General features: G+C 27.8%; 1 protein-coding gene and 1 pseudogene across 2 annotated transcripts; both read left to right on the plus strand.

Annotated features, from left to right (window-relative positions):
* Positions 1–402: 402 nt before the first annotated feature.
* Positions 403–1,013, plus strand: LOC111279279 (uncharacterized protein At4g14450, chloroplastic pseudogene; annotated as a pseudogene).
* A 10,110-nt stretch (positions 1,014–11,123) lies between these two features.
* On the plus strand, positions 11,124–19,845 carry LOC111279651 (bet1-like SNARE 1-2). Of its 2 annotated transcripts, XM_022866625.2 has the most exons (6): positions 11,124–11,276; positions 12,388–12,544; positions 18,388–18,444; positions 18,537–18,596; positions 18,702–18,787; positions 19,463–19,845. In XM_022866625.2, exons 1-6 carry the CDS (start codon positions 11,263–11,265, stop codon positions 19,485–19,487), a joined length of 399 nt encoding a protein of 132 aa, XP_022722360.2. In that variant the 5' UTR covers positions 11,124–11,262; the 3' UTR covers positions 19,488–19,845. The 2 variants fall into 2 exon arrangements, with proteins under 2 accessions (XP_022722360.2, XP_089612410.1); XM_089756284.1 differs by lacking the exon at positions 18,388–18,444.
* The last annotated feature ends 6,139 nt before the right edge of the window (positions 19,846–25,984 follow it).

Consider the following 25,984-nt stretch of genomic DNA (forward strand, 5'->3'; position numbering starts at 1 on the left):
AATACATAAATTATTATAATCATATAATCATGTATTTCGATATGATGAATTTTAGTAGCATATTATAGTTTGAGCAAGTGAATTTATTACAATTGACTTGGTAAGCAAAATTATATAATAATTTTTAATTTAATTTCTTATAATAAACAAAAACTGTAAACCCAAACAAAATAATTTGTAAAGAAAAAATTAAAAAAAAAAATCAAACCCATAAAGTAAAATTCTATGAAAAAAAAAATCCAACAAATTTCCAAAAATCAGTCAAAGTCAAAGAAAAATCGCTATAATTCATAACTCTTGGCTGTAAAAACCCAGCCATATATAAACTGCCAGCTAAGCTGCCATTTTCACGTGCGCTCCACATGGCCCCCTCCTTCCTATAAAGTCATCCACCCCCACGCCCAACAGAAGCTCATTATTTCTCTCTTCCAAGTTCCGACCCATAAAGAAAGAAAACTTTGTTTGCTTCCTCTCAAGTAAATCATAGAAACTCTTAGATTTCGCATCTCATCCATCCATGTCAACGACACCGAGGACAACGTCCGCCGTCGACGGCGGCGATCGGCGTCAACCCAGCCGACTTCAACGTCGTGCTCCGGCTTCCTTACAAATTAATCCGATTTCGAGCTGGAACGTTGCGATCCCACTCTTATCACCGCTCGCTTCTTCCCCTCCATCGATTGATCGGAGGACGACTGAGAAAAGGGAAGAACCACCGCGTCAAGAGCAGCAGCGACAAAGCCAGGCAACGGAGCCGGAGAAGCTTGTGTTTAAGATGTGGCAGCATCCAGCGGCGCCGTTTTGTTATGAGCCGTCGCCGTTTGTGCCGTCTTTTGTGCCGGTTTAGATGTAAATGAAGAAGAAAGAAAAGTAGTTTAACTCTTAACGGCGTGCGTTGAGCGTGTTCTGATTTAACGCACACGCGACTAATTTTGTGTAAAATTACAGAAATGCCCATCGATATGTTAATATTATTACACTGTTAACTAAAGATCGATTTCCGATACAGTTTACATTTCCGATCCATTTCATTTATTTGAGAAAGTGTTTTCCATTTTTACTGTTTGGGGAGTGAGAAAGTGAATGAAAATGAGAAAGTGAAAGTTAACAAACAAAATTGACAAGTTCTTCATTTCAAAGAAAGAAAATATAAGAGAAATTAAGGGTCGAAATGGTCATGTTATAGGTGCCGACTTGATTTGTTTTTTGCGTTTATTATTATGATCTGCTGTGGTTTGAATGGTCAACTTAGAAGAAATGGGCATCATAAAAAAAAGAAAAAAAGAAAAAAGAAAGATAAAGTAATGACAACGAGACGGAAATTAGGAAGATATTGTTCTTAACAATTATGTAGAAATCATATCTTATGGACCAAATAATATTTCAATTGTTATTGTTTGTCTCATTGATTTGGCAACTTGTACCTTTATTTTATTTATTTATTTATATCTTTTTATGTAATGACTTCCTCAATGAAATTTATTTCCTTTGATTTTTTGGCATCTTTTAAGCAAATAGATGTGTTTAGAGGCGGATATACCTTTCCAAAAGTGTTCATGAACATTTTTAAATATTAAAAATTAAAAAATTTTGAAATTTTTTTTTTTAAACACCTTAAAATTTTCTATAAGAAATTTTCAAATATCAAAAATAAAAAAGTTTGAAAGAAAAATATATATTTAATCGACAAAATTGATAAATACATTGAAAATTTTTTATATATTTTTTTAAGTGGGTATCGCTAAAAGAATTACTTCATTTTTTTTTATGAAGGATTGGTAGTTTTGACGGTTTTATGCAAGGTTTACAAGTTTTTGAGTAACCATGGGCTTGGCCAACAAAACAGACAGCAGCAATTTCCAAAGAGGATTTGATCAAATCCATATTTCTTTTCTTACCACCCAAAAGAAAATTGGGAGGAAACAGTCATAACAATTGGGAATTGGTTTCAAGACTTAGTCCCTCTTGAAAAATAGATTTCTCTGGTGTACTTAATTGAAAATCTGCTGCTAATGGGAATCCAACTGGTTTCTGAAGTCTGGACTAAATGACAAGAATCTAAAGCGGAATTTTGGGTGGGGGAAAGAAGAAAATTTAGCCATCAAAATTATGAAAGACCAATAACCTAAGTGGAATGGAATCCCATGTGGTAAGAGAGCAGGCAACAGCACATGGCTTGGAAGCATTGGGCCATGCCAGCTTGCAGCATTAACTTGTCAAAATGAAATCTCTGACAAATCACATCAAATGGACCAAATTCGTGTGGTTTTGAATATAACTCTTCAGCAGCTGATCTCAGTACAGTATACCCCAAGAATTTGAAAAGGATGGAGAATTACAGCCTCATTACAGTCTAGCCTCCTAGAAAAGACGTAATCAAATAAGGCAAAAGTAAAGGGTACTGTTAGCTTTGAAAAATCTATGTTGGCTAGAAGAAGTTGCTAGAATCAACTTTGTTCTTGAAATATTTTTCTCTGAAACACTGCAATGCGCAAAAGTCAACAAAAAACACTTGATGAGAATTCGGATATGATTGCAGAAAAACCATAAGTGAGATAAGGTCTAGTGTTTGGCTGAATGATCATAGAGGGCTGTTTCAGAAGAGACAAACTAGAAAAAACAAACCTGCCTTCTTAAATAACATATTCATAGGAATGCATAGTTTAATTTAATTAATTTATGTAATTACTTTTAAAAATTAGCATCCATCAAATTTGAGGATTAAATTTTAATATCCGGCTTCGTTTGTAAAAAAAACATATCCATTGAATTGCCGCCAATTATCCTGCTTTGTCACTGTAGCTGCTGAAATTAATGTTAGAATTCTTTATTTGTTCAAAAGAAATCTGAGAATGAACTTCATTTGATGAATTCTTTATAAATGAAACATGCAGATGGGAATCGAAAAAGAGGGATTTGCTACTAATTTTTCACATTTCTTGTACTTATAGGCTACAGCTACTGTGGATCCTATCATTCAAGAGAAAAAAAATACAAGAAATCATAGATGTACTGACAATTATTTTGTAGAAAGAGAAAGTGGTAATTGGTTATTATGTATTCAATAAGAAAATATAGGTACGTGTTCAAGACCATGTCAATTTAATTTCAGATCTCTGAACATTTATGAAATGAACTTTAGAGATGGCTTCTTCTCAGATGCCTTGGCAGATTGAACAAAAAGACAGTAATGTTCATCATTGTTGGCTAGGAAATGTGCATAGATCAACATTCTGGAACACAAACCTGAATGTTCCACACGACTTTTGAAAGACACACGGTGCACAAATGAGAGCCTGTAGAAGTTTCACAAACCTTTTGATGAACAGAGAACTCAAAAATATTATCCCCTTCCCTATCTTGTTGATGGATGTATCCACTCTCGTACAGCTCTAGAGAAAGCTTCATCAGTTTCCTTTTACGTATCTTCGAGTAATTCTGAAAATACTAAATCATAGTAGACATAATAACTTAAAAAATGATATGTTGATACCATTAGAAAAAAACACAAAACACACTATTTAAAATTTTCGTAAAAATTATATATAAATTTAATAAAAATAAAAAATATATATTTTATGTTTTCAAGTTAACACAAAATGTGAGATAATTTAAATTGTTAGGTTTACAATGGATTAATAGCATCCAAACTACGGTTCTTTGTTTTTTATGTGCATTTAGAGCAAGAAAATGACTTTTTCCAACAAAATAGAACACATAGGATTCTCAAGCGAAAATGATTTTCCAAGATGGAAATATGCTATTGCAGTGAGAAAAGGGAAATGTAAGTTTGTAATAATTGCATATAAAGATAATAGAAAGACAAATTTATCATTCTATTCGTAGGATTTTAATTGCTTAGAAGCATAAGTAATTACCTTATCTTCTACATTAACACATAACCCAACCCTTTTTTGGAAGCATCACTATAAATGGTAAAACTATTAACATTAGAAGGTAGGGTAAGGACAGGTGCTGACACCAATTGTTGCTTTAACTCTTGAAAATTTTGTTCACATTTTTTAATCCATTCAAATTTCGCTTGCTTTTGAGCTAAACGAGTTAATAGCATATTAATTTGAGAAAATCCCTCAACAAATCTTTTATAACAATTTGCCAAGCCTATAAAACTTCTTACTTCTGTCACATTTGTCAGGCAAGACCAATTCACTACTGCCTCAATCTTTTTCAAATTAACTGCAATCCCATCTTTAGAAATAACATGGTTGAGGAAAGCAACACTTGTTAACCAAAATTCATATTTGCTAAACTTTGCAAAGAGTTGTTTATCCCGTAAGATCTGTAACACAATCCTTAAATGTTTCTCATGTTCGCCATCACTCTTAGAATAAACCAAAATGTCATTAATGAAAACAATAACAAATTGATCCAGATACTGCTTAAGATTCTGTTCATCAAATCCATAAATGCAGCATGTGGATTTGTTATTCCAAAAGGCATAACCAAAAATTCATAATGGCCATACCTAGTTTGGAAAACAGTCTTGAATACATCACTTGCCTTAATCTTCAACTAATAATATCCAGACCATAAATCAATATTTGAAAAGACCTTTGCTTCTTGTAACTAATCAAACAAGTCATCGATTTGAGGAAAAGGATATTTATTCTTCACAGTCACTTTATTTAACTCCTTATAATTAATACATAAGCGCAAACTCCTATTTTTTTTTTTTTTTAACAAATAACACATAAGCTTTCCATAGTGACACACTAGGACTAATGAACTTTTTCTCTAATAGTTTTTCAAGTTATACCTTTAGTTCACGTAATTCAGATGGTGCCATACGATAATGAGGCTTAGATATTGGTCTAGTTCCAAGGATAAGATTGATTTCAGATTTAATTTTTTGATTAAGAGGTAGGCCAGGCAAGTCCTAAAAAAAGACATAAGAAATGTCCCTAACAATAGGAATATCTTATAATTGTGAGCCTACATTCAATTGAGTGTCTTTCATATAGATGAGGTATTCTTAACACCCTTTCTTTAAAGATTACAAACATTTGAGACCGACACAATCTGACATGGAGAGCTAAAATGATCACCTTCATATACAAGTTCTAGTTGTTCTAGACATTGAAACACTACTCTGTTTTCATAAAAATCAATAAATGCATGATGTATAGACAACTAATTCATCTCTAAGATTACATCAAATTCTAGCATTTTTAATTATACTAAGTTTGTTAATAGTTCACAACCCCTTATGTGTACAACACAATTCTTATAAACAGTATCAGCACACATAATTTTTTCTATAGGAATAGCAACATATCAAGGCTTATTCAACTTTTCAGGTTCAATACTAAAAAATGCAACAAACTTAACAGATACAAAACTGTGAGAGGCACTAAAATCAAACAGAACATTGGCATGAACATGATTAATGGAAACAGTACCTATCATCACATTGTCACTTGCATTAGCATCCTGGTAAGTCAAAGTTAAAACTCGAGCATTTCCTTTTTGTGGTTGTTCCATCAATTTAGCTTTAACAGATCATTCTTTTTGTTTGGGTAGTTTCGAGTATATTTCTCACATTCAAAGCAAACTTTTACTTTTCTAAGATATGGTCTAGAATGAAACCGCTCGCAAAAATCATATTTCTTGAGCTTAGTACTAGATTTCATCTCTCATTTCTTACTTATGTTTCCTCTTACATTTTTCTGGTGATTATTCTGATCTCTTTCAAACCTCGGGCATTTCTTATCACCTCTGTCTTGCTTATATCTTTTCATGTTTGACTCAATCTTCAATGCTCGTTGTAATACATCTTTATAACTATCAATTATGTGATAAGACAAAAAACAAGATCGAATACTTGGCTTTAACCCATACTCGAATCGTATCATCTTATTCTTATTTGAATCAATGATGTGAGTGTAAAAACTTTTTAGCTCATTAAACTTGTTGGCATACTCTAGCATAGACATATCATGCTTTTGTTGTAATTGTAGAAACTCATTCTCCTTCTCTACAATCATTGACTTTGAAAAATATTGATTAAAGAAAATTTTTTTAAATTTTTTTCAAGTCAAAGGCTCGCCTGAATCTTCAAATGTGGGATTTATAGTATCCTACCAATATTTAACATTTTCGCTTAGTTGAATGATAGCCAAGCTCAACTTCAAATCCTTAGAAATTCGCATCGCCTTAAAAATTTTTTTTCAACTTTTTAACCTAAGCTTCTGCAACCAAAGGATCAAGGCTAACTTCAAACTATAGTGGCTTAACCTTTTGAAATTGTTTATAAGCTGTCTCACGTTGTTGTAGATTTTTTTATGTCTGTTGCTATTGTTGTATCAAATTAGACACCACCTGATACACTCAAGCTAAATCATCTTGTGTCATAAGAGCATCATGAGTATTTTAATATTAATTTGCTCATCTCGAACATTGGTGATTTTAGATTCATCCATTCTCCTATCAGTTTTTTTCCTTCAACCAGTAAAGTCTGCCAATGTCTCATTTCTATCACTTATTCTCACCTAAATTAATACTAACGAAAATAGTTCATAAGCGATCAAAATGAAATAAATGAATCTTTTTAGCGTAAATGCAAAAAATACTTAAGTTCTACACTAACTATAGCTTGGTTCTTTCCTTTCATGAACTTAAACCTTAGCTCTGATACCATTTTATGTTGCGCCTCGAGACCAAGATGCAACATGACCATATTACTTTGAAGTAAATCCCAAAATAATATGAAGCGTTTCTTAATCATTATAAAATTCTTCAATAAATTGATATAGTCTGCTAAGTAAAATCTATATCTTTAATCAATTAATGATATATCTCTATATATCTAAACATAAACCAAATAAAAATACAAAACCGTTTCATAAAATCTCATTGGCCAACATTGTCTCCAATGACTAAGTAATCTTTTCCATTTGATCTTCTAGCTTTTCATAAAACTAAGCAAACTTATCATTAACTCATCTGTAAAAAAAAATAAAAGAAAAATGAGCAAACCATAGCTTAACAAGTATAGGTTCACATACCTTACTGGATCAAGTATTTTTTCATACGTACTATATAGATCATTCTAAAAACATTCATCAACTCATAATGTCAAAAATAATTCAAAAATTAGCATTCTATCAAGCATTCGTACAGCACAAATTAATATTAAACATGTCATCATATCATGGATCAATTTGTAAAAATCATCATAAATCATAATTATCATTCATTTATAACCCGTGACATTGGCTATATCGATAATTTTATCATCATGATCATTGTTAACTATTATAACCAGCTAGTCAGGGCCTTACGCTAACTATTATAACCCGTTAGCAGGGTCATATGATCATCTCTATGCTAACTACTATAACTAGTTAGCCAAGGTCGTAGAACTAATTTTGGTATCGATGATCCCACTTTCTAGGGATGTAAAAATGTAGCTATCATAAAATTATTCTTTAAACATAAATTATTTTCTCATTTCATTCGTAAGCATGATCCATCATTTACATAGCTAAAATACAAAATAATCATATGCTTGGTTCTATTTTCATATATCGAAAATAACGAAATAAAACAAGCAAAGTGTGTGAGATTCTACTTACATCTTTTTGATTCCACCATTTAGTTTTTTCCCCAAAATAATTAATGGACTATTCAATATAATTTTAACATAACAGTAATTAATCAATCCATTTGAGAGCACTTATACCAAAACAACTAAGTTAAACAAGAATTAACTCAAGTAACTAATTTTGGTTGTTTGCACTACTTTCACTAAAATGACTATATCTTAATATATCCAACTTAGAATTAAAATCTTTTAATGCATTAGAAACTATACTCGATAAGGTTTCTAACCATATATGGCCCATCTCGTGATTCTTTGTGGATTAATTATAATCATTTTTTCAATTTACGTCAAATGCTGCTACTAGATAACCTATATACCTTCGAATAAAAATTACGTATTTATTCATAGGAAACTCCAAATTCAATTCCGCTTATTTCGTTGGAAAATAGACTCAATAAGCTTTCCAAATATATATGGCTTAATTTGTAAATCTTTGTATAAAAATTAAGAGGAATTTTGAAATTCCTCCTTATTGCTACTACTAGGTAGCCTGCACATCTTTAAGTAAACATTAAACTACTTTTCATAAAAAAAATTCACAATTGACTTCCATTTATTTCATTGAAGAGTAAATTTAGCAAGATTTCCAATGATATATAATAATCATAGTAGTATTTAATCTTTTAATATAAAATATAATCTTAATCTATCATTGCAAATACCAAGGTTCATACGAAACAAAAATTTTTCTTTTTATTCCCATCAAATTTCTATTTTTTATTTTTACGGTAATAAAATCACATAACCAACTTTCTCAATACTTAATTAGACCATAATTAAAGTCTAACTTATTTGTCCAAACTAATCTTAAAGAGAGATAATAGAAATCTTAAAATTTTAGAGTTTTTCGATTACAAATTACACTTCAAGACTTAATAATTAACACTTCAAAATTGATGAAAATTATTTACTCATCTTTAATAGACAATATTCCTGCAAATTTTGTTGTTATCCTTCACTTAAAATCCTTTGATTTTGTTTTTTCTATATAAGAAACAGAGAAAAAATAAACTTGTATTTATCTTTCGATTAGTCGTCCACCGAAAACTATAAAATAAGTTAATCTTATTTAAAAAAAATGTGTTATTTATCAATAAATTCTTTACATTTTTTAATCTTTATTAAAGAGTCCCCAACATATAAAATACTTAAAATAATCTTTTTTTATTTTTTTTACGGGTATTACATGTTCCATTTCCAACGTGGTGAGCAGGGAAGCATTGAACTCGTATGGATTCTGGCATGAAATTGGTGCAGTTGTCTGCGGAACAAAGTAATGAAGCAAAGCATGAATTAAATACAATAGCAATACAAAAGAAAAACGAGAAACATCATAGTTTTTCAACTCAAACTAAAGTCAAATGTGTAGAAGTAGAATAGTGAACACAAATGATGGTGAGAAGAAACCAAAGTTGGTCAACTATGGCTCCAACAAGGAACAATATAGTAAGAGCAAGTATTATTTTGTTTATGAAAAACAACAACTTTTCATTACTTCTGCGACTCTTTGTTTATTCAATGCTTAATAAAAAATATATTTTATAATTAAAATATTAAAACTTTGAAAGAAGTGATTTTTAAATATAAATTTTATAATTAAAATATTGTAAATAGTAGGTATCAAGTATATAAAATGTTGATCCAAAAATATCAATTGTGACAATTTAAATAAAACTTAGAGTAATAAAGAATATTTAATAATTTTATAAAGTATTCTTAAAACACTTAGTAGTAAGTTTCTTTCTTATCACGACGCCAAAAAATTAATTTTTTAATCATCTTCAGTACTTGGAATTAAATTATTTTTACGAGCAAATAAAATGTGGAATATCCTAAAAATGAAGACATATTAGCGTATAACAATATTTAAGGAGTTTCGCCTTTAATTCAATTCTGGGTAACTTTAAATATAAAAAAAAAAAAAAAACTTTCAATATAAAAAAAATTAAAGAGTTTTACTTTTATCTTATCATAATTTGAAAAATTTCGAAATCAAATAACTTTGAATCAAAATCATTCTTGAGCTATAAAAAATTAAAACCAAATTTTATGAAAAAAATATATTTTACATTGGCTGAAAATTTTAAAATTTGTTCACGAACAAAATAAAAAATTAAAAATGTCTCATCAAATATATTCATAAAAGTTATAGAGAAAATTTTTTTTGAAATGATAAATAAAACTTATTAAATAAATACCTAAAAAAAAGCATAAAAAAACCCGAATAGTCTTCCCTAAGATGGTGTTTGATTTGCGAATTTTGATATTTTTTTCAAACATATAATTTTTTGCAACATGATTCTCATGTTTAGTTCATAGAATATAATTTTTTAAAGGTTTTTAAAATTATCAATAGTTTCAAAAATAATAAAATATAACTCATCAGAAAAAAATACTTCTTCTCCCAAAGGTTTTCAAATCCAAAATATAAATGTTTAACTTCATTTCATTTCTTTACAAACTTTTTCACTCCTTAAATATATATTTTAAACTTTTATTTATATATATATATTTGTTTTATATGTTACTTTAAATAATAAAAAAGATAGAGTTAATAATAAAAATGATCATTTGAAAAATCTCTGAAGATGAAAATTATTTTGAAATTTGTTATAAAAAATTTTAAAATATTTTCTTAAATTGAAAAATCATATAGTCAATTTTATTAAAGTGTAAGAAAATTCTTACAATTTATTTTAATAAAAAATTAATTTCAAATTATCATAAAAAATAATAATTCATTGTTATTATTATCATAATACAAAATTTTCTTAATTTGTTATGTAAATGAGCCATTAATAAAAAATAACAAAAATATAATATAATATAATATTTTTAATAATTACAAAACATAAAAATAAATTGATTAAAATAAAAAAAATCTTAAAATTTATCACTTTAGTTAAATAAGTTTCTATATTTTTATTACTTCAAAATAAGTTTTTAACTTTTAATTTGTATTTAAATAAACCCTCAACTTTTAATTTGCATGTAAATAGACTTTAACATAATATATAATGCATGTAGGATATCATTTTTTCACTATCACAAATGCTTGAGATTAAACTTTTACTTATATAAAATATTAATTTTTACATGAGTAAAGGAGCTAAATTATTTTTGTAATTAATTTGAAATAAAGAATTATTTGAATACAAATTAAAATATGTGAATTTATTTGAACGTAATAAAAATATAAAAATTTATTTAAATAAAGTGATAATGTTAAAATTTTTTTAAATATTTTAGCCTAAAAATTTTTATTAAAAATAATAAGATTCCAAATAATTAAAAAAATTTTAAAAAGTATAAATATTTTGTAAACCAATTTAAATTTTATTAAAAAAATTGAACTCAAACCTCAAAATAAGGTGAACATACTCCCTTAAAAGATAATTTTAAATAATTTAATAATTAAATTTTTATTAATTATAAATAAATAAATAAATAATAAAAAATTTACTTTTCTCTTACTTCCCAAAGCATCGCAAGGGTACTTTACCAGTTAAATAAAAAAAGAAAAAACAATTTGCAACCTACCTTAACAAATTACGTAAGCCAATTTTCTTTTTTTTTTTTTTTTCTTTATTGAAAATTTATTGAAAGCGGATTTGATAAAAGGGTGCGGAATTACAGTAATGAGTTACAGAAGGTTAGTATTTTTTTTCAGAAATTTGTTTGTCGCTAATTTTTTATTTACATTTAAACATCAATATGATTTCACGAGAATCAATTACTTGGTTAATTTTTTCTAGGGTTTTGCCTTACATTTTGTTCGAATTGCAGCTTTGCCTGAATGCTGTTTATATTTCCTTATAATTACTTGAAGTATTTTAAACGTTAAATTGATCAAGTATTCGAAAATGTTGGAACTTGATGAAATTAGTAACGGTAATGAGCTTATTATTATTATTGTTATTATTATTATTATTATTTTATTTTGAAGGCTTTTCAGATTTCAGGTTTGATTTTGATTTGTAGCTTGGTTTGATCCCTTAGGTTTTAGGTTTCTCTTGATCCTTAGATTAAAATTCAGTTAATTTAGTTGATTCGTCTATATTCCTTCCCTAAGACAAGAATTGTAATCCTAGGATGATTCTCTTCTTGAATTGTTCATCTCTCTGATATTTTCTTTGATCTGTATTGCCTTTGCTCGTTTCTATTACTCGCTGCATTAATCTTGCACTTGCTATGAAAATTAATGGTTGATTTGGCCTCAGTACCTGACTTTTAATGTTTTCCTTTAAAATTCGTCCCAATCTATTTTTTATGATATTGGGTTTCAATAACTTGATTGTAATGACAGGGGTTGAGATTTCTTGTATTAATCTTAATCTGTTTGGGGATTTTTGTACTCCCAATTGAGTTTCTTATTTCATTTTCGTTTGTGTTGTTTTCTTTTCTGGATGGACCTGATAATACCTGATTCTAGTTTTCTAATTGTAGACTCGTGTTTTTATCTTTTATGTGGGAACATGGATATGATTTCTGATGGTTGGAAAAGTTCATCATCTTTCTTTTTCGTCTTGTATTTTTACAACTAAATTAACAGCTTCATTTGTTGAACTAGGACAAATTGGTAGTGGTACTGTATGGCCTTATTTTATATGTGATACAGTCAAACTCTGCATCTCCTCTTGCCCAAATTTTCTTTCTTGTTATATATCCTTTTACTAAGTTTTTGTGGTCCATTAAGTATGATCCTTTTATTCGTTATATTGGTTCATCTTTTCTACATTATGGCATGATCACTTATTGTGTAGGGATCACCACTCTTCAAAATCAGCTCTATTTGATGGCTTTGATAAGCTTGAAGAAGGTGGTCTCAGGGCCTCTTCATCTTTCTCTCATGAAATTGAGGACCATGACAATGATAAAGCTATAGACAGCTTGCAAGACAGAGTTGCCTTCCTGAAAAGAGTAAGTTCTGTCAAAGAAGATTTACCTTGCAGTTTTATTGATTATTTGCAACCTTTAAAATGTTAAATACCTGTCTAAACCTTTGCATATTTTTCAAGTCTAGGTAAAGTTACCATCGTCTTGTGGACGATTTTAGATGCTTGAATTTTATCGGGTTGGCATTTAGGATGTGTGGCACTGGGAATTCCCTTATATAGCATGCATCATAAGCTAGCATCACACACACACACACACATAATACGATTAAATAAAATATAATATAATATAAATTAAAATCATCATAAATTAGTGTAGACACCCCATTTCATTTGAGGTCTAAATTAATTGGGCCCAATTTAATTTCAAACACAAAGGCCCAAAATCGATTGGGCTCGGGTTTATTCAAAGTCCAATAGTTCTTTTTTATGATTATTTTTATTTTGTTTTATTTGTCTGTATATATATATATATATATATAATCTGATTTATTCTATTATCTTTCTTTTATTATCTGTTAATTATCTTTAGTTTATTTGATTATTTCAAAAACAAAACAATAAAAAATCAAATGGAAAAATCAAAAGCTTGGCTGTGTTGAATTAGATAGAAACACATGGGAATTCAAGCTGAAAAATACAAAATCACCAAAAAACATTGCTCTTTGCAATTTATCACCACCCCACTGCCTTCTTTGCAACTTTCACTTAATAACCTGTGAACGAGAAAGGGGACATTGGGAGGCATGCTTGGCTGAAATTTGGCATCCAAATGGTGTGGGTGAGCGGCAACCGGAGTACTAGACGAGGTCAATGACGGTTTAAATGGGTGACTAGAAGGTCAAATGCTGCTAGAGTTTTGGTCTGGAAACATTTGTTTTGGCTTGAAAAAGAAGAGCTGCAAAAATGAGGATTGGAGAAACTTAAAAGAATAGAAAATAAGGAGATTTGACCTTGGATTTGAAGTGATAACAAGTCTAAACCCAAACCGGTTTTAATAGTCAGCAAAGTGAGTTGAGCTACCTTTATTCTAGGGTACCAATTGCTTTGAATTGGTGCAACCTTGGTATGTATTTTTGTTTATTTACTTTACTTGTATTTTAGTCTTTATCTATTTTATCATGCATAGTGTTAGGCAATATTTTAATTATTTGAACATAAATATATATAAAAATACAATAAAAATTAAAAATAGGTTTTGATAAAGTAAATTTGCAAATTTAATTCAATTGGTACAACTAAATATTTTATTATGAAAGTCAATTAATTTGTAATAGTAAATGAAAATTATCCGATGATGAAATTCTTAGAAATTATAAATGGTTAATTTTCAAAAAAATTTTAGGTGAGAATTTTTTTTAAAAATTTAACCCAAATGGAGGAAAAATTTAGATAAAATTTCAATAACAATAATTAATTTTTATTTTTATTTTTAAAAAATACATAAACAAGTTAATGAAATTCTTGGAAATGAATTAACAATTATTCCAATGGTGAGATTCCTGAAAATTTTAAATAGTAAATTTTTCAAGAAATCTCTAGGTGAGAAATTGTTTTAAATTTAACAAAAATAGTGGAATAATTTAGACAAACTTCAATAAAAGTAATGTATTTTTATCCAAATAAAAAAATAAAAAACATAAATTAAAATTTTGTGAAAATATTTGACAATTATCTAATGATAAAATCTCAAGGAAAATCATATATGGTAGAATTTTTATGAGATTTCTAGGTGAATTTTTTTTTCCTAAATTCAACCAAATGGTGAAAGAATTTAGATGAAACTTCAAATAATAATTGTCATATCATTTTTTTTCTAAAGAAACAAATGACAAATAACAAGAATTCAATTTTTACAAAAGATATTTCTAAATTAGGGTCAAATGGTGAAAAATTTAGAAATAAAACTTGTAAAATAAAAAATAAATCATGAGGATGAAATTCTTAGTAATTGCAAATGGATAATTATCTAAGACATTTTTAGGTGAAAGAATATTTCTAATTTTGTCCCAAATGGTGAAAAAATTTTATATATTTTCAACAAAATAAAAATTTAACAAAAAAAATGATTAAGTTTTTCCAAGAAAACAAATGAGATTTTTGAATACTTTTAAGGTGAGAAAATATTTTTAAGAATTTTATCAGATTGATGGAGAAATCTTAAAAGTTCTTTCTAATATTTAAATATTAAAATAATGATCATTAGAACCAAGATAATTGTTAGGATAATTTAAAATTAAATGGTACCATCTTAAGATGGGTGTTGTGGGGGTGTTATAACCTTTTTCACACATAATTGAACTCTCGAACTTAGTTCTGAAATATAGACCAAAACTTATTCTTTTAGGAACATTTAGCTAAGCTTATAATATCTTTAAAAGGATAAATTCGCCTAGCTGACCAATCACACCTTAATAAAAGACTGGTGACAACTCCTTACGTTATGTTTAGCTATAGGTTAACGGATCTATATGTTATAATAGTGTGATGACTCCATTGGAGACTTTGAGAGTTAGGCCATTAATTAATTTTTAGTTTGCTTGGTCTTCAATTATTGATCATTTTTGTTTGCATTTATTTTTATTGTTTTTTATTCTTTGACTTGGCTTGTGAAAATTGCGAATAAAGATGTGTTCCTTCACACACACTGTTACATGCATGTGTATCACATGAGTTCTATACCTAAGTTTCGTCCTTTTTAGGAGGGAGTAAAGTACTACATCCTCGTAAGATGATAATCTCCGTAATGGCTAGCGAAATACTTCCACTCAAATTGAATTCTTTCCGTTTATAGCCTATGATGGGCGAGAATTGGAGTGTTTTACTAGTCTATGATGGACAATGATGTAAGAACAATTTGGAAACTTTTAGATTTAACTCAAACCATATGTAGTAAAACATAAGAAGCCAACCTTAGCTTAGAGTCATATCTACCCATTATTATAATGTAACCTTAGTTAGGACATATGAGTGGATCTTTTGAGCTTCATTCATATCAACTTCATGATAAATGTTGTTTGATCCTTATTTATTGTTAAGTTCTTGTATGTTGTTTATTGTATTATAATACAGCATCACTAACATATGTATTCATCCACGAATCGTAATGTGACAAACATCAGTACATGCATTCATACATTGTTGTGCATACATTAATGTGTTTATGAATCATAGTTTGTTGTGTCAAGCATTCAATGCATTCATTCATTCATGCATATAGGATTCTTAAAAAAGTTAGGTTAATTTTGAAAGCTTCTTCACATACACACTTAGTAACATGAGCATGCTAATTGTTGTACATAAGATTCAATGATAGTTCGATTGTTTAAGAATCCTACTTAAATAACCCACCATCAATACAATACTAGAGTTCGAGCTAGACAGATGGTATAGGAAAATGCAAATCATCTTGAGAAAATCGAGATGGCCCAAGAAAAACTCGAAAGGGAGTTGAATAAAATTTTAGAAGCCGTAAACAAGTTGAACAAAGGGAAGGTCGTAGAAGAAGATGCCAGCCCACAAGACCATCTATCACATGATGTTGTTGATCCTCTTTATCTTCCTAGTTATGGCCCATATTAGGTTCAATCTACCTAAGGCATTCCTCCACTACAAATCTCATGCCTGGCGGGATATACCTATCCAAGAGTGCCTTTTGCATCAACTAAGGGGCATTTTCAAAGTTATGTCAATCCTCTCTTTAAAAAAAAGGAGAAGAATCAATACAAGTTCCTAACCTGTATTTTATTGTGATCTTTACTTGTATTTTAGTCTTTATCTATTCATACAAAAAAAGGAATAAGATCTGTTGTGATCTTTACTTTACTTGTATTTTAGTCTTTATCTATTTTATCATGCACAGTATTAGGCAATATTTTAATTATTTGAACATAAATATATATAAAAATACAATAAAAATTAAAAAGAGATTTTGATAAAGTAAATTTGCAAATTTAGTTCAACTTGTACAACTAAATATTTTATTATGAAAGTCAATTAATTTGTAATAGTAAATTGAAATTATCTGATGATGAAATTTTTAGAAATTATAAATGGTTAATTTATAAGAAATTTTTAGGTGAGAATTTTTTTTTTAAATTTAACCAAAATGGAGGAAAAATTTAGATAAAGTTTCAATAACAATAAGTAATATTTGTTTTCATTTTTAAAAAATATATAAGCAAGTTAATAAAATTCTTGGAAATGAATTAACAATTATTTTAATGGTGAGATTCTTGAAAATTTCAAATGATAAATTTTTCAAGAAATCTTTGGGTGAGGAATTGTTCTAAATTTAACCCAAATGGTAGAATAATTTAGACAAACTTAAATAAAAGTAATGTATTCTTTTTCAAATAAAAAAATAAAAAACATAACTTAAAATTTTACAAAAATATTTAACAATCATTTAAGGATGAAATTCAAGGAAAATCACAAATGGTTGAAAATTTAAGAGATTTCTAGGTAAAGTTTTGTTTTTTTTTCCCTTCTAAATTCAACTAAATGGTGGAAGAATTTAAATGAGACTTCAAATAATAATTGTTAATTATTTTTTCCTAAAAAAAATGACAAATAACAAAAGCTCAATTTCTAAGAAAGATATTTCTAAATTAGGCTCAAATGGTGAAAAATTTAAAAATGAAACTTGTAAAATAAAAAATAAAAAATAAATCCCGAAGATAAAATTCTTAGTAATTGCAAATGGATAATTATCTAAGATATTTCTTGGCGAAAGAATATTTCTAATTTTATCCCAAATTGTGAAAAAATTAAATATATTTTCAACAAAATAAAAATTTAACAAAAAAATGATTAAGTTTTTCCGATGATAGAACCTCTTTAAGAAAACAAATGAGATTTTTGAATACTTTTGAGGTGAGAAAATATTTTTAAGAATTCTATTAAATTGATAAAAAAATCTTAAAAGTTATTTTCAATATTTAAACATTAAAATAATAACCATTAGAACTAAGATGATTGTTAGGATAATTTATAATTAAATAGTACCATCTTAGAATGGGTGTTATGGGGTGCTATAACCTTCTCCACACGCAACCGAACTCTCGAACTTAATTCTGAAATGCAGACCAAAGCCTATTCTTTTAAGGACCCTTAGTTAAGCTTAGGATATCTTTAAAATGATAGATTCGTCTCGGTAGCCAATCACACTTTAATAAAGACTAGTGGTGACTCCTTTGGTTATGTATATCTATAAGTTCACGGATTTATACATTATGACAATTAGTTTCAGAAAGCCTTTCTTTAGGTCAGCTTTCTTGAGAAAGCTCATGCAGAGGTGTTCACAAAATCTTTAGCGTACATTAGCTGTTATTTTATGGGCTACTATATATGTTGTATCATATGTAGATGCACTAGCATGGATATGCTAGGGCCAACTACAGCCATGCATAAATTGGATAAATGCTATGTGAAACGGTAAAGGGAATGGCAACTTTCCGTTTGAACTGTTTTTCTCCCCCTCGTCTTTTCTCCTAGTCACTGTGAAAAATCTTAAGCACTAGGGTAATACTGGGATAAGTGCTTGAAGGTTAAGATTTTGAATTTGAAGCTCATTTAATGAGCCCCTCAATGTCAATATGCATTGTTTATTTTACCTCTTTGCCACTCACACCGGTTCATCGTTGCATATTCTGGCATAAAATCTTCTATTTGTTCATGTATTTATGTACCCGTATAAGCGTGCAAACAAAGCCTTGTGCACCTTTACTTACACAATAGAATTACTTGTACCGTGGGGAAATGTATTAGTTTGTCTTCGATAAAACAAAACAGATGGAGGAAAATGCTGTGGAATTTTATGGTTTATACTCTTTTGACCTACTTTTGATATGAATAAATTCTTTATAGTTAACAGGTGATATACATGATGAGGTGGAGAGCCATAACCGTTTGCTTGACCGTATGGTATGAAGGTTGCAGTTGTTATGCCTCAAACTTCAATGTTTGTGAAAATAATCTGGTTTCTTCTTTTTAATGGATTTTGATGTAAATCACAGGGCAATGGCATGGATGCTACAAGGGGTATAATGTCAGGCACCATGGATCGGTTCAAGAAGGTATCTAAACAAGATCTGCTCTACTATTTTCGCTTCATGTTTGTTTAAATTTGATTTCTATTGCTGATAAAAATTGGCTCAATATGATGAGATTATGCTCTTTAGGTGTTTGAGAAGAAGTCCAATCGGAGAATGTGTACACTGGTGTTGGGCTTTGTGGTTTCCTTCTTAATTATATACTATCTCGTTAGGTAAATGGCTAATTTGTTCATTACTGTTGATTGCAATCCTCGTGCTTTGTGCTTTAACATACCTCTATTTGTTTAGATCCATAATCTGTTTGAAGATGTTTATCTTAAGCATGATTTAGGTACTAAAAGTTTTATTGAATGATTAATTGAACCTATTGTCTCCCATTTTGGTTAGTCAGTAATGAAATATCAGGAGATGGAATATTTTTACTTTTCAAGTGATTAAAGGCATTCTTTGAATGTTGTAACATGTAGAGATCTGGACAGTCTTCACCTGAAATGATATCATCCATTCTTCATACTTATTATAACATCCTTGCCTAATTAATTTTGACTGGATATGTGCCCTAACAAGAGTAATCAATTTTGCATGAAGTCACTAAGAAAACTAGTTTTTCTTCTTGCTTTGGACTTGATTGTATATACCACCTTCTAAAAGCACTAAATGAAGAGAACTTAAGACAACTGATGGCCTAATTCCATAGTTGTCATGCTAAATACATGCAAGGGGAAAAGAACCCCGTCTCAAATTTTTTACTTGCTATTCAACATGGTATAGATTTTCATCATACATGTGTTCATACAAGAAATGAGGAATAAAATCAAACCACAAATGACATACTTGAGCATTTCTAGAAAGAACCTCCGCTATTGGTGATCGTTTTCTCTATGCAGGATGCTTAGGTATGTCCGTGGTTGAAGAAACCACCAAATTCTTGAAGTTGGAAATTCATTGCCAAGTCAAAGGTACCAAAAGCCTTTTTTTTTTTTTTCTTGAGAATCTGGTACTACTTACCATTTCCTGGCGTGGTTGCCAATCCTAAGAAGAAACTGCTATTGCTGTTTGACTAATTAAAGCCGGGAAGTCCGCATTTGAATGTTGCAATATTGATTTCATCAAACTGTTTTTGACCAAAGAAAAGCGAAAAATGTGAAGGAAACAGAGGAAAAAAAGGATTGGAATTTAGATATAAGTTTATTGCAGTAACTTGTAAAAACATGTTGACAAATGACAATGTTACTTCAAAGCCTATTTATAGAGACTTTTTCTTGGAAAATTGATGGAAAATTTCTCTCTAAAACCAACTTGTTCTACGAGTTCTTGTTGACAATGCAACGTTTGTACTCTTGACGATTTCTTGCAGCATATTTAACTGCAGTCGCATAGACAATCTTGTACTTAAAAAAATTTAAGGTCAAAATCATAAGAAAATAAGTAAGATTAAATGAATGGGTCATTTTTATTTCAATTTTTTTATATTTGAAGTTACCAGGACGGAGCCCATGGATAAACATTGAATGTCCTATCGTTTTTTTTTTAATCGTTCTCATGTATGGAGTTGGTGACAAGGAACAAGTAAATGATACATACAATTTCTTCAGCAACAAAGGGCCGAATGCCAATTAGACAAATGTTGAAGTCATAGAATTTTATTAATGGGAAATGAAGATGTTACAGTTTGTCCAATCAAACACACCCTAAGTTCTTGTAAGAAAAGCAAAACCACATACCTTGGATGCTCCACAAATGTTTTTTGACGCTGACTTTCCCATATTTATTGCACTTTATTGGATTTCCCTTGTCATGAATCCAGCAATATTGATATGGAAAAATCTCTTTTGTGATCTCATATCATTCTAACTTTGACTACTTATATATGTAGCTTAGATTATTAGATCTAAAATTTTTTTTAGATATATTTGATCTAAAAATCTTTAAAAAGTATTAAATTATATATATATTTATCTATGTCATTTACTTTCCATTTTCGAATTTTATAATATAAATTATTGAAATTAAAATAAAATAAAAATTAATTTTTATTTAGATGAATTGCTAGGTCTGTCATTTTGGGGAGCATTAAAATCATAATGCCAACTAAAAATATTGAAGTGGGCAATCTATAGGGTTACTCCATATAACAGAGGAAACTAACTTCTCTAATGGCTTGCAACCCTACAGCAATGCCATTAGCTAGACTCAAGTTCTAATTTAGGTAAGAGGTTTTTTTTTTTTTTTTTTTTTTTTTTCTTTAAACTAATTTATTTTATTTGATTTAATTGATTTTCTCTTAAATTAACTTAGTAACATCAAATTTGCGATGTTCTATTGATTTGGTTCTATGTATGATTTCTATTTCCATGTTTTATTAGAAGTAAACATAAATGTATAAGAGTCACTATTTAATCTCATGTAATTTTTTTTTCTAACTCAAAAGAAATATATAAATAATCAAAGATTAGCAAAGTTAAATCCAATACTTAGCTTTGTTTGTTTATCCAGTCAGCAATAAAAAATAACATCGAATAAATTTAGATTTTAAATTCTAATATTCATTATTTTTATTTTTATTATCAAATTACGACATTTTTAAAAGAAATTAACAAAGCTAGAACAAGTTAACTAATTCCAAGCAGTTAATTACATTTATAAAAAATAAAATGGAAAAAACTTCATATAGGAGTTAATAATGGATATGAATAATTTTTTTATTGTAAAATTTCACAATTAGTTATTCCATAACCTTATAATATATGATGTCGAATTGAAATACATTTTCGCCGGTATTCATGTATGTTAACATTCACAAATGGGGAATTGGCATGGTAAAATAAAAGCCTCTTGACTTTCGGTCGTAATTATATATATATATATATATTATCTTGAAATTAGATATGATATGCATATATGTTATTATAAAAAATAAAGTATCAAATTCATTGGTTAAATCAACAAAATATAAATCATAAAAATATAAAATAATATAAAATAAAATTAATTTTACACTAATATAATTAGATCCTTCTTATATATAATATAATCATATAAAAAATATAACACTAAATTAATTCTACACTAGCATAACTTATATATATATATATATAATATAGGGTTAATATCATGAATGGTTTATAAATTATAGTGAAATATTTAATGTAATATCTAAGTTTTAAAAATCTCTAATATGATATTTGAATTATCAAATTAATTAATATGATACTCATTTCTAACATAGATAGCTCCAAATGATAATGTATGCTAGACAAATAACTTTTCAAATACCACATTAATTAACAGATTTATAATTGAAAATTTTTAAAATTCTGATATCACAATAAACATTTAACTATTTAGAGACTATTTGTGATATAATCCTATAATATATTAATATCAAATTAATTAGGGTTATAGAAAATTAAAATTAGGAAGGGACTATTGGTCATCTTCTTCTTCTTTTATGTAATGGATGAGGACAATGAAGTATTGTTGAGATATTGTTGCCAAAGCTAATGGGGGGAGTTTGATCAAGTTATGTGTTAGACTTTAGCTGTTGCCAGTTGCAAAATCACACTACTATTTGACCTGATTTGCATTAATCATATACAAATTTTAATCACCTTTTTCCATTTCCAAATTCCATTGTCTACTCTGTGAAGCCACTAATAAAATATTGAAAGGCAATTTTTTTTTTTTTTGAAAAATTTTTTTGGTACGAGGGAAGCCAATATTTAGAGCTAGGGAAAGAAATTGTAAATGTTAAAATTCGAATTTCAAATCTATTAGATATTATTTTTTTTAAGGTGGTTATAAGAACCAACTGATCTAAACTTAAAATTTAGGCTTTTTCAAAACTTTACCTTTGGTTCTATCTAGAGGTGGCAAAATGGGCCAAATAGGCTAGCATGGCACAACCCTATGTTTGGTATGGCACTAAAATAGGTAAAGCTAGTTTAATACAAAAAATATGGATCGTGCCATGTTAGCCCTGGGCCATTAAATAGTTTTTTTTTTAAAATTTTTTTACATTAACTTTTTAAAAAAGTTGTGGGTTTTATATATAAATATATATATATATATATATATTATTTTAGTGACATATTATGAAAAAAAATTAGAGACATGATTTATATGGTTCACCTTAAAATGTCTATGTAATTGGGAAAAAGGAAAATTTTTTACTATGAATAAATAAATTTTACAAAGATTAATTAACTAAAAAATAATAAAATTTACAACTTTTTCTTCCAATGATATAAATTATTTTTTTCTTCAAATGATACAACTTTTTCTTGTAAGCGATATTCAACATCCAATCGATTGATCTTTATGAGCTTTAAAAAAAAACAAATCGATCACTTTAAATGTAGATTAATTCTTTATCTTGCTATAATAAAATAGAGCATTTTGTTAGAAAATGGATAGATCTTTTTAAAGAATTAATTAATCATATATCTTTGTTAGTAAAATATGGGTCATGCCATGCTGGGTCTATGTTATGGGCCAACCATTGGCCAATCACGAGTTTGTGCTGGGCTAGCCCAAGGACCTTGAAATGCTAAGCTTAATACGGCACGACTAAGAGCGTTAGGCTTGGCTCGACACAATTATTGTAATAATATGAATTATGTTGACACGGCTTATAACGGATTGGACTATTTCATGCCACTGGCCGACCGCTCATTTTGCCACCTCTAGCTCTGCCAATGTTAGGGTTCACACAACGTTTACCATAACAAATTTGAATTTTAGCTATACTTATTTAGTGTAGCATCTATTTTTATGTAGCCAAAACTTAAAATGTGCTCCTATTTATCTATTTAAAATGTTGTAAAAATTTTGTATTGTGCAGTCGGATTTATAAAAAGGATTTTTATTTTATGCACATTCAATGTAGTCTTAAACTTTACGAGTGGGTTTAAATTATCACATATAAGTCATTTTATTTATTAATTTTTAAATAATACCATAATAGGGTATATATGACAATAGATTGAAATTGCCAATAGAATCTAAAAACTTTACCTATCATGTACTAATTAGATAATTTTTCAAAAATAAAAATGTTATTAAAAGTGTAAAAAGAATGCAGCAAAATTAATTACTTATGACAATAGCATTGGAAAATATGTAGCTCTATCCTAAAATTCATATAGAGGTGGCATGGCATCATGCCTCGTTTTACAAATGAAGATCGATGATCAATAGCTGAAAGGGCCTTAGATATGAAGATGATGATGATGCCAATTTGACTAATTAATTAGTTTAGTTACATCAAATTAATCGAATGTATTTTTAAAATTGTTTAAAGAAAATGAGATAAGATTTAGGTAAAACTTGAAAATATCCCTAATAGTATTATAAAAAAAATTAAATTATGTTAAAGGTCTTTATATTTTGTGAAAATTGAAAATTTAGTCATTGTATTATAATTCGTACAAATTTGATCCTCATATAATTTTGATTTGATAATTTTAGTCTAATTACAAATTCCTTCAAATTTTTATTATTAAAAATGCTAACATGGCCATTGACTTGATGATATGGGTATTGATTTTCTTAAAATTGTGTTGATTTACTGATGTGACAATTAGACATGATGAAATTAGTTATAAATTATGCAAATGGTCTCTATACTCATACAAAAGTTGAAATTTAATTATTGTATTGACATGAAATTTGAAATTTGGTCTCTACACTCGCATGCAATTTGAAATTTATTCTCTCTAATACAAAAAATATTTTGAATCCTTAAAAAATTTTTTAATTTTTTTAAATATTAAAATTTTAAAATTGCCACAACATTCTTTTATAATATTTTATCACAATATTGAAAATCTATCATTTACACAAATTTAATCCTCATATAATTTGATTTGATAATTTTAGTCAAATTACTAATTTCGTCAATTTTTTATCGTTAAAAATGCTAACATGACCATAGATTTGATGATATGGGTATTGATTTTCTTAACATTGTGTTGACTTACTAACATGACAATTAGATAGGATGAAATTAGTTGTTAAATTATGTAAATAGTTCCTATACTCATACAAAATTTGAAATTTAATCATTGTACTGGCATGAAATTTGAAATTTAGTCTTTACACTCACATTCAATTTGAAATTTACTCTCTCTAATACAAAAAATATTTTGAATCTTTAAAAATTTTTAAAATTTTAAAATTGCCACAACATTCTTTTATAATATTCTATCACAATATTGAAAATCTATCACAATATTTTATCACAATTTTCATATATTATTACTAAATCTATCACAACATTCAAAAAATATTTTGAATCTTCAAAAATTTTTAAAATTTTAAAATTGCCACAACATTCTTTTATAATATTCTATCACAATATTGAAAATCTATCACAATATTTTATCACAATTTTCATATATTATTACTAAATCTGTCATAATTTTTTGTCACCTATATAAAATACTATTACTAATTCGATCACTATTTCTTGTTACATTCCATCATAAAATATAAATTTGTTACTAATTTTGTCACACTTTTCTATCAAAATTGTAGTATATTGTAGTCATATAGAAAAAAATCTTACACAAATCTATTAAAAATCTATCACAAACTTATCATTATATAATACAAATCTATTAATATATAATTTTAAAAAATATTATTTTTTATTAATTTATTAGATGAATTAAAATTATAATTACATCTCATAACGGTAAAATTATCCATCAAACAATATTTCTATTATGTTACCTTAAACCCTATTTAAATAATTTTTTATAATCAAATCTAAGTTTAAGATTCTAAATATATTAAAGTAATTTAGTAAATTCAATATGTATTGGTTTTAGAATTAACCTTATTATTTAATTTAACATAACTTATAGATACCCTATTGGGTTCGGGCCTGAACGAATTAACCCTGGCTCAATAAAGCCCAAATTGTAAGTCCAATAATTCATTATTTTAGGTTTTATTGACTTACTTATTTATTTATTTATTTTTGTTATTTATTATTATTATTATTAATTTTTGGTTGATTATTCATTTATTGTTTATCTTTGATTTTTTGTTTTTATTTGATTTTATCTTTAGTTTTTTGGTTGAGATAATAGTGATAAAAAGAGTACAAAAAAAAAGAATAATAATAAAGGTGATAAATATTTTGCTATGGATTGGTGTTAGTGGAACTGTAGATGGATTGGATTTGTGATGTGATTTTGTTAAAAATTGAGTTGTGATTAATAAAAAATTCTTCTGATTTTCACTATAAATACACAGATCACAGAGAAACAAAAACACAAAATATAGAGATAAAAAACACAAGCAACAAACATAGGTAGAAACACAAACAAATATTGAAAGGTAGGGAAACGCACACCAAAAGTAACCGAAAATTTTTAGGAGAATTTTTAAGAAAATTTAAC

The sequence above is a fragment of the Durio zibethinus genome, chromosome 27, assembly GCF_047325235.1.
Source record: "Durio zibethinus cultivar Kanyao isolate XHJ-2024 chromosome 27, ASM4732523v1, whole genome shotgun sequence".
In the NCBI taxonomy this organism is placed as follows: Eukaryota; Viridiplantae; Streptophyta; class Magnoliopsida; order Malvales; family Malvaceae; genus Durio; species Durio zibethinus.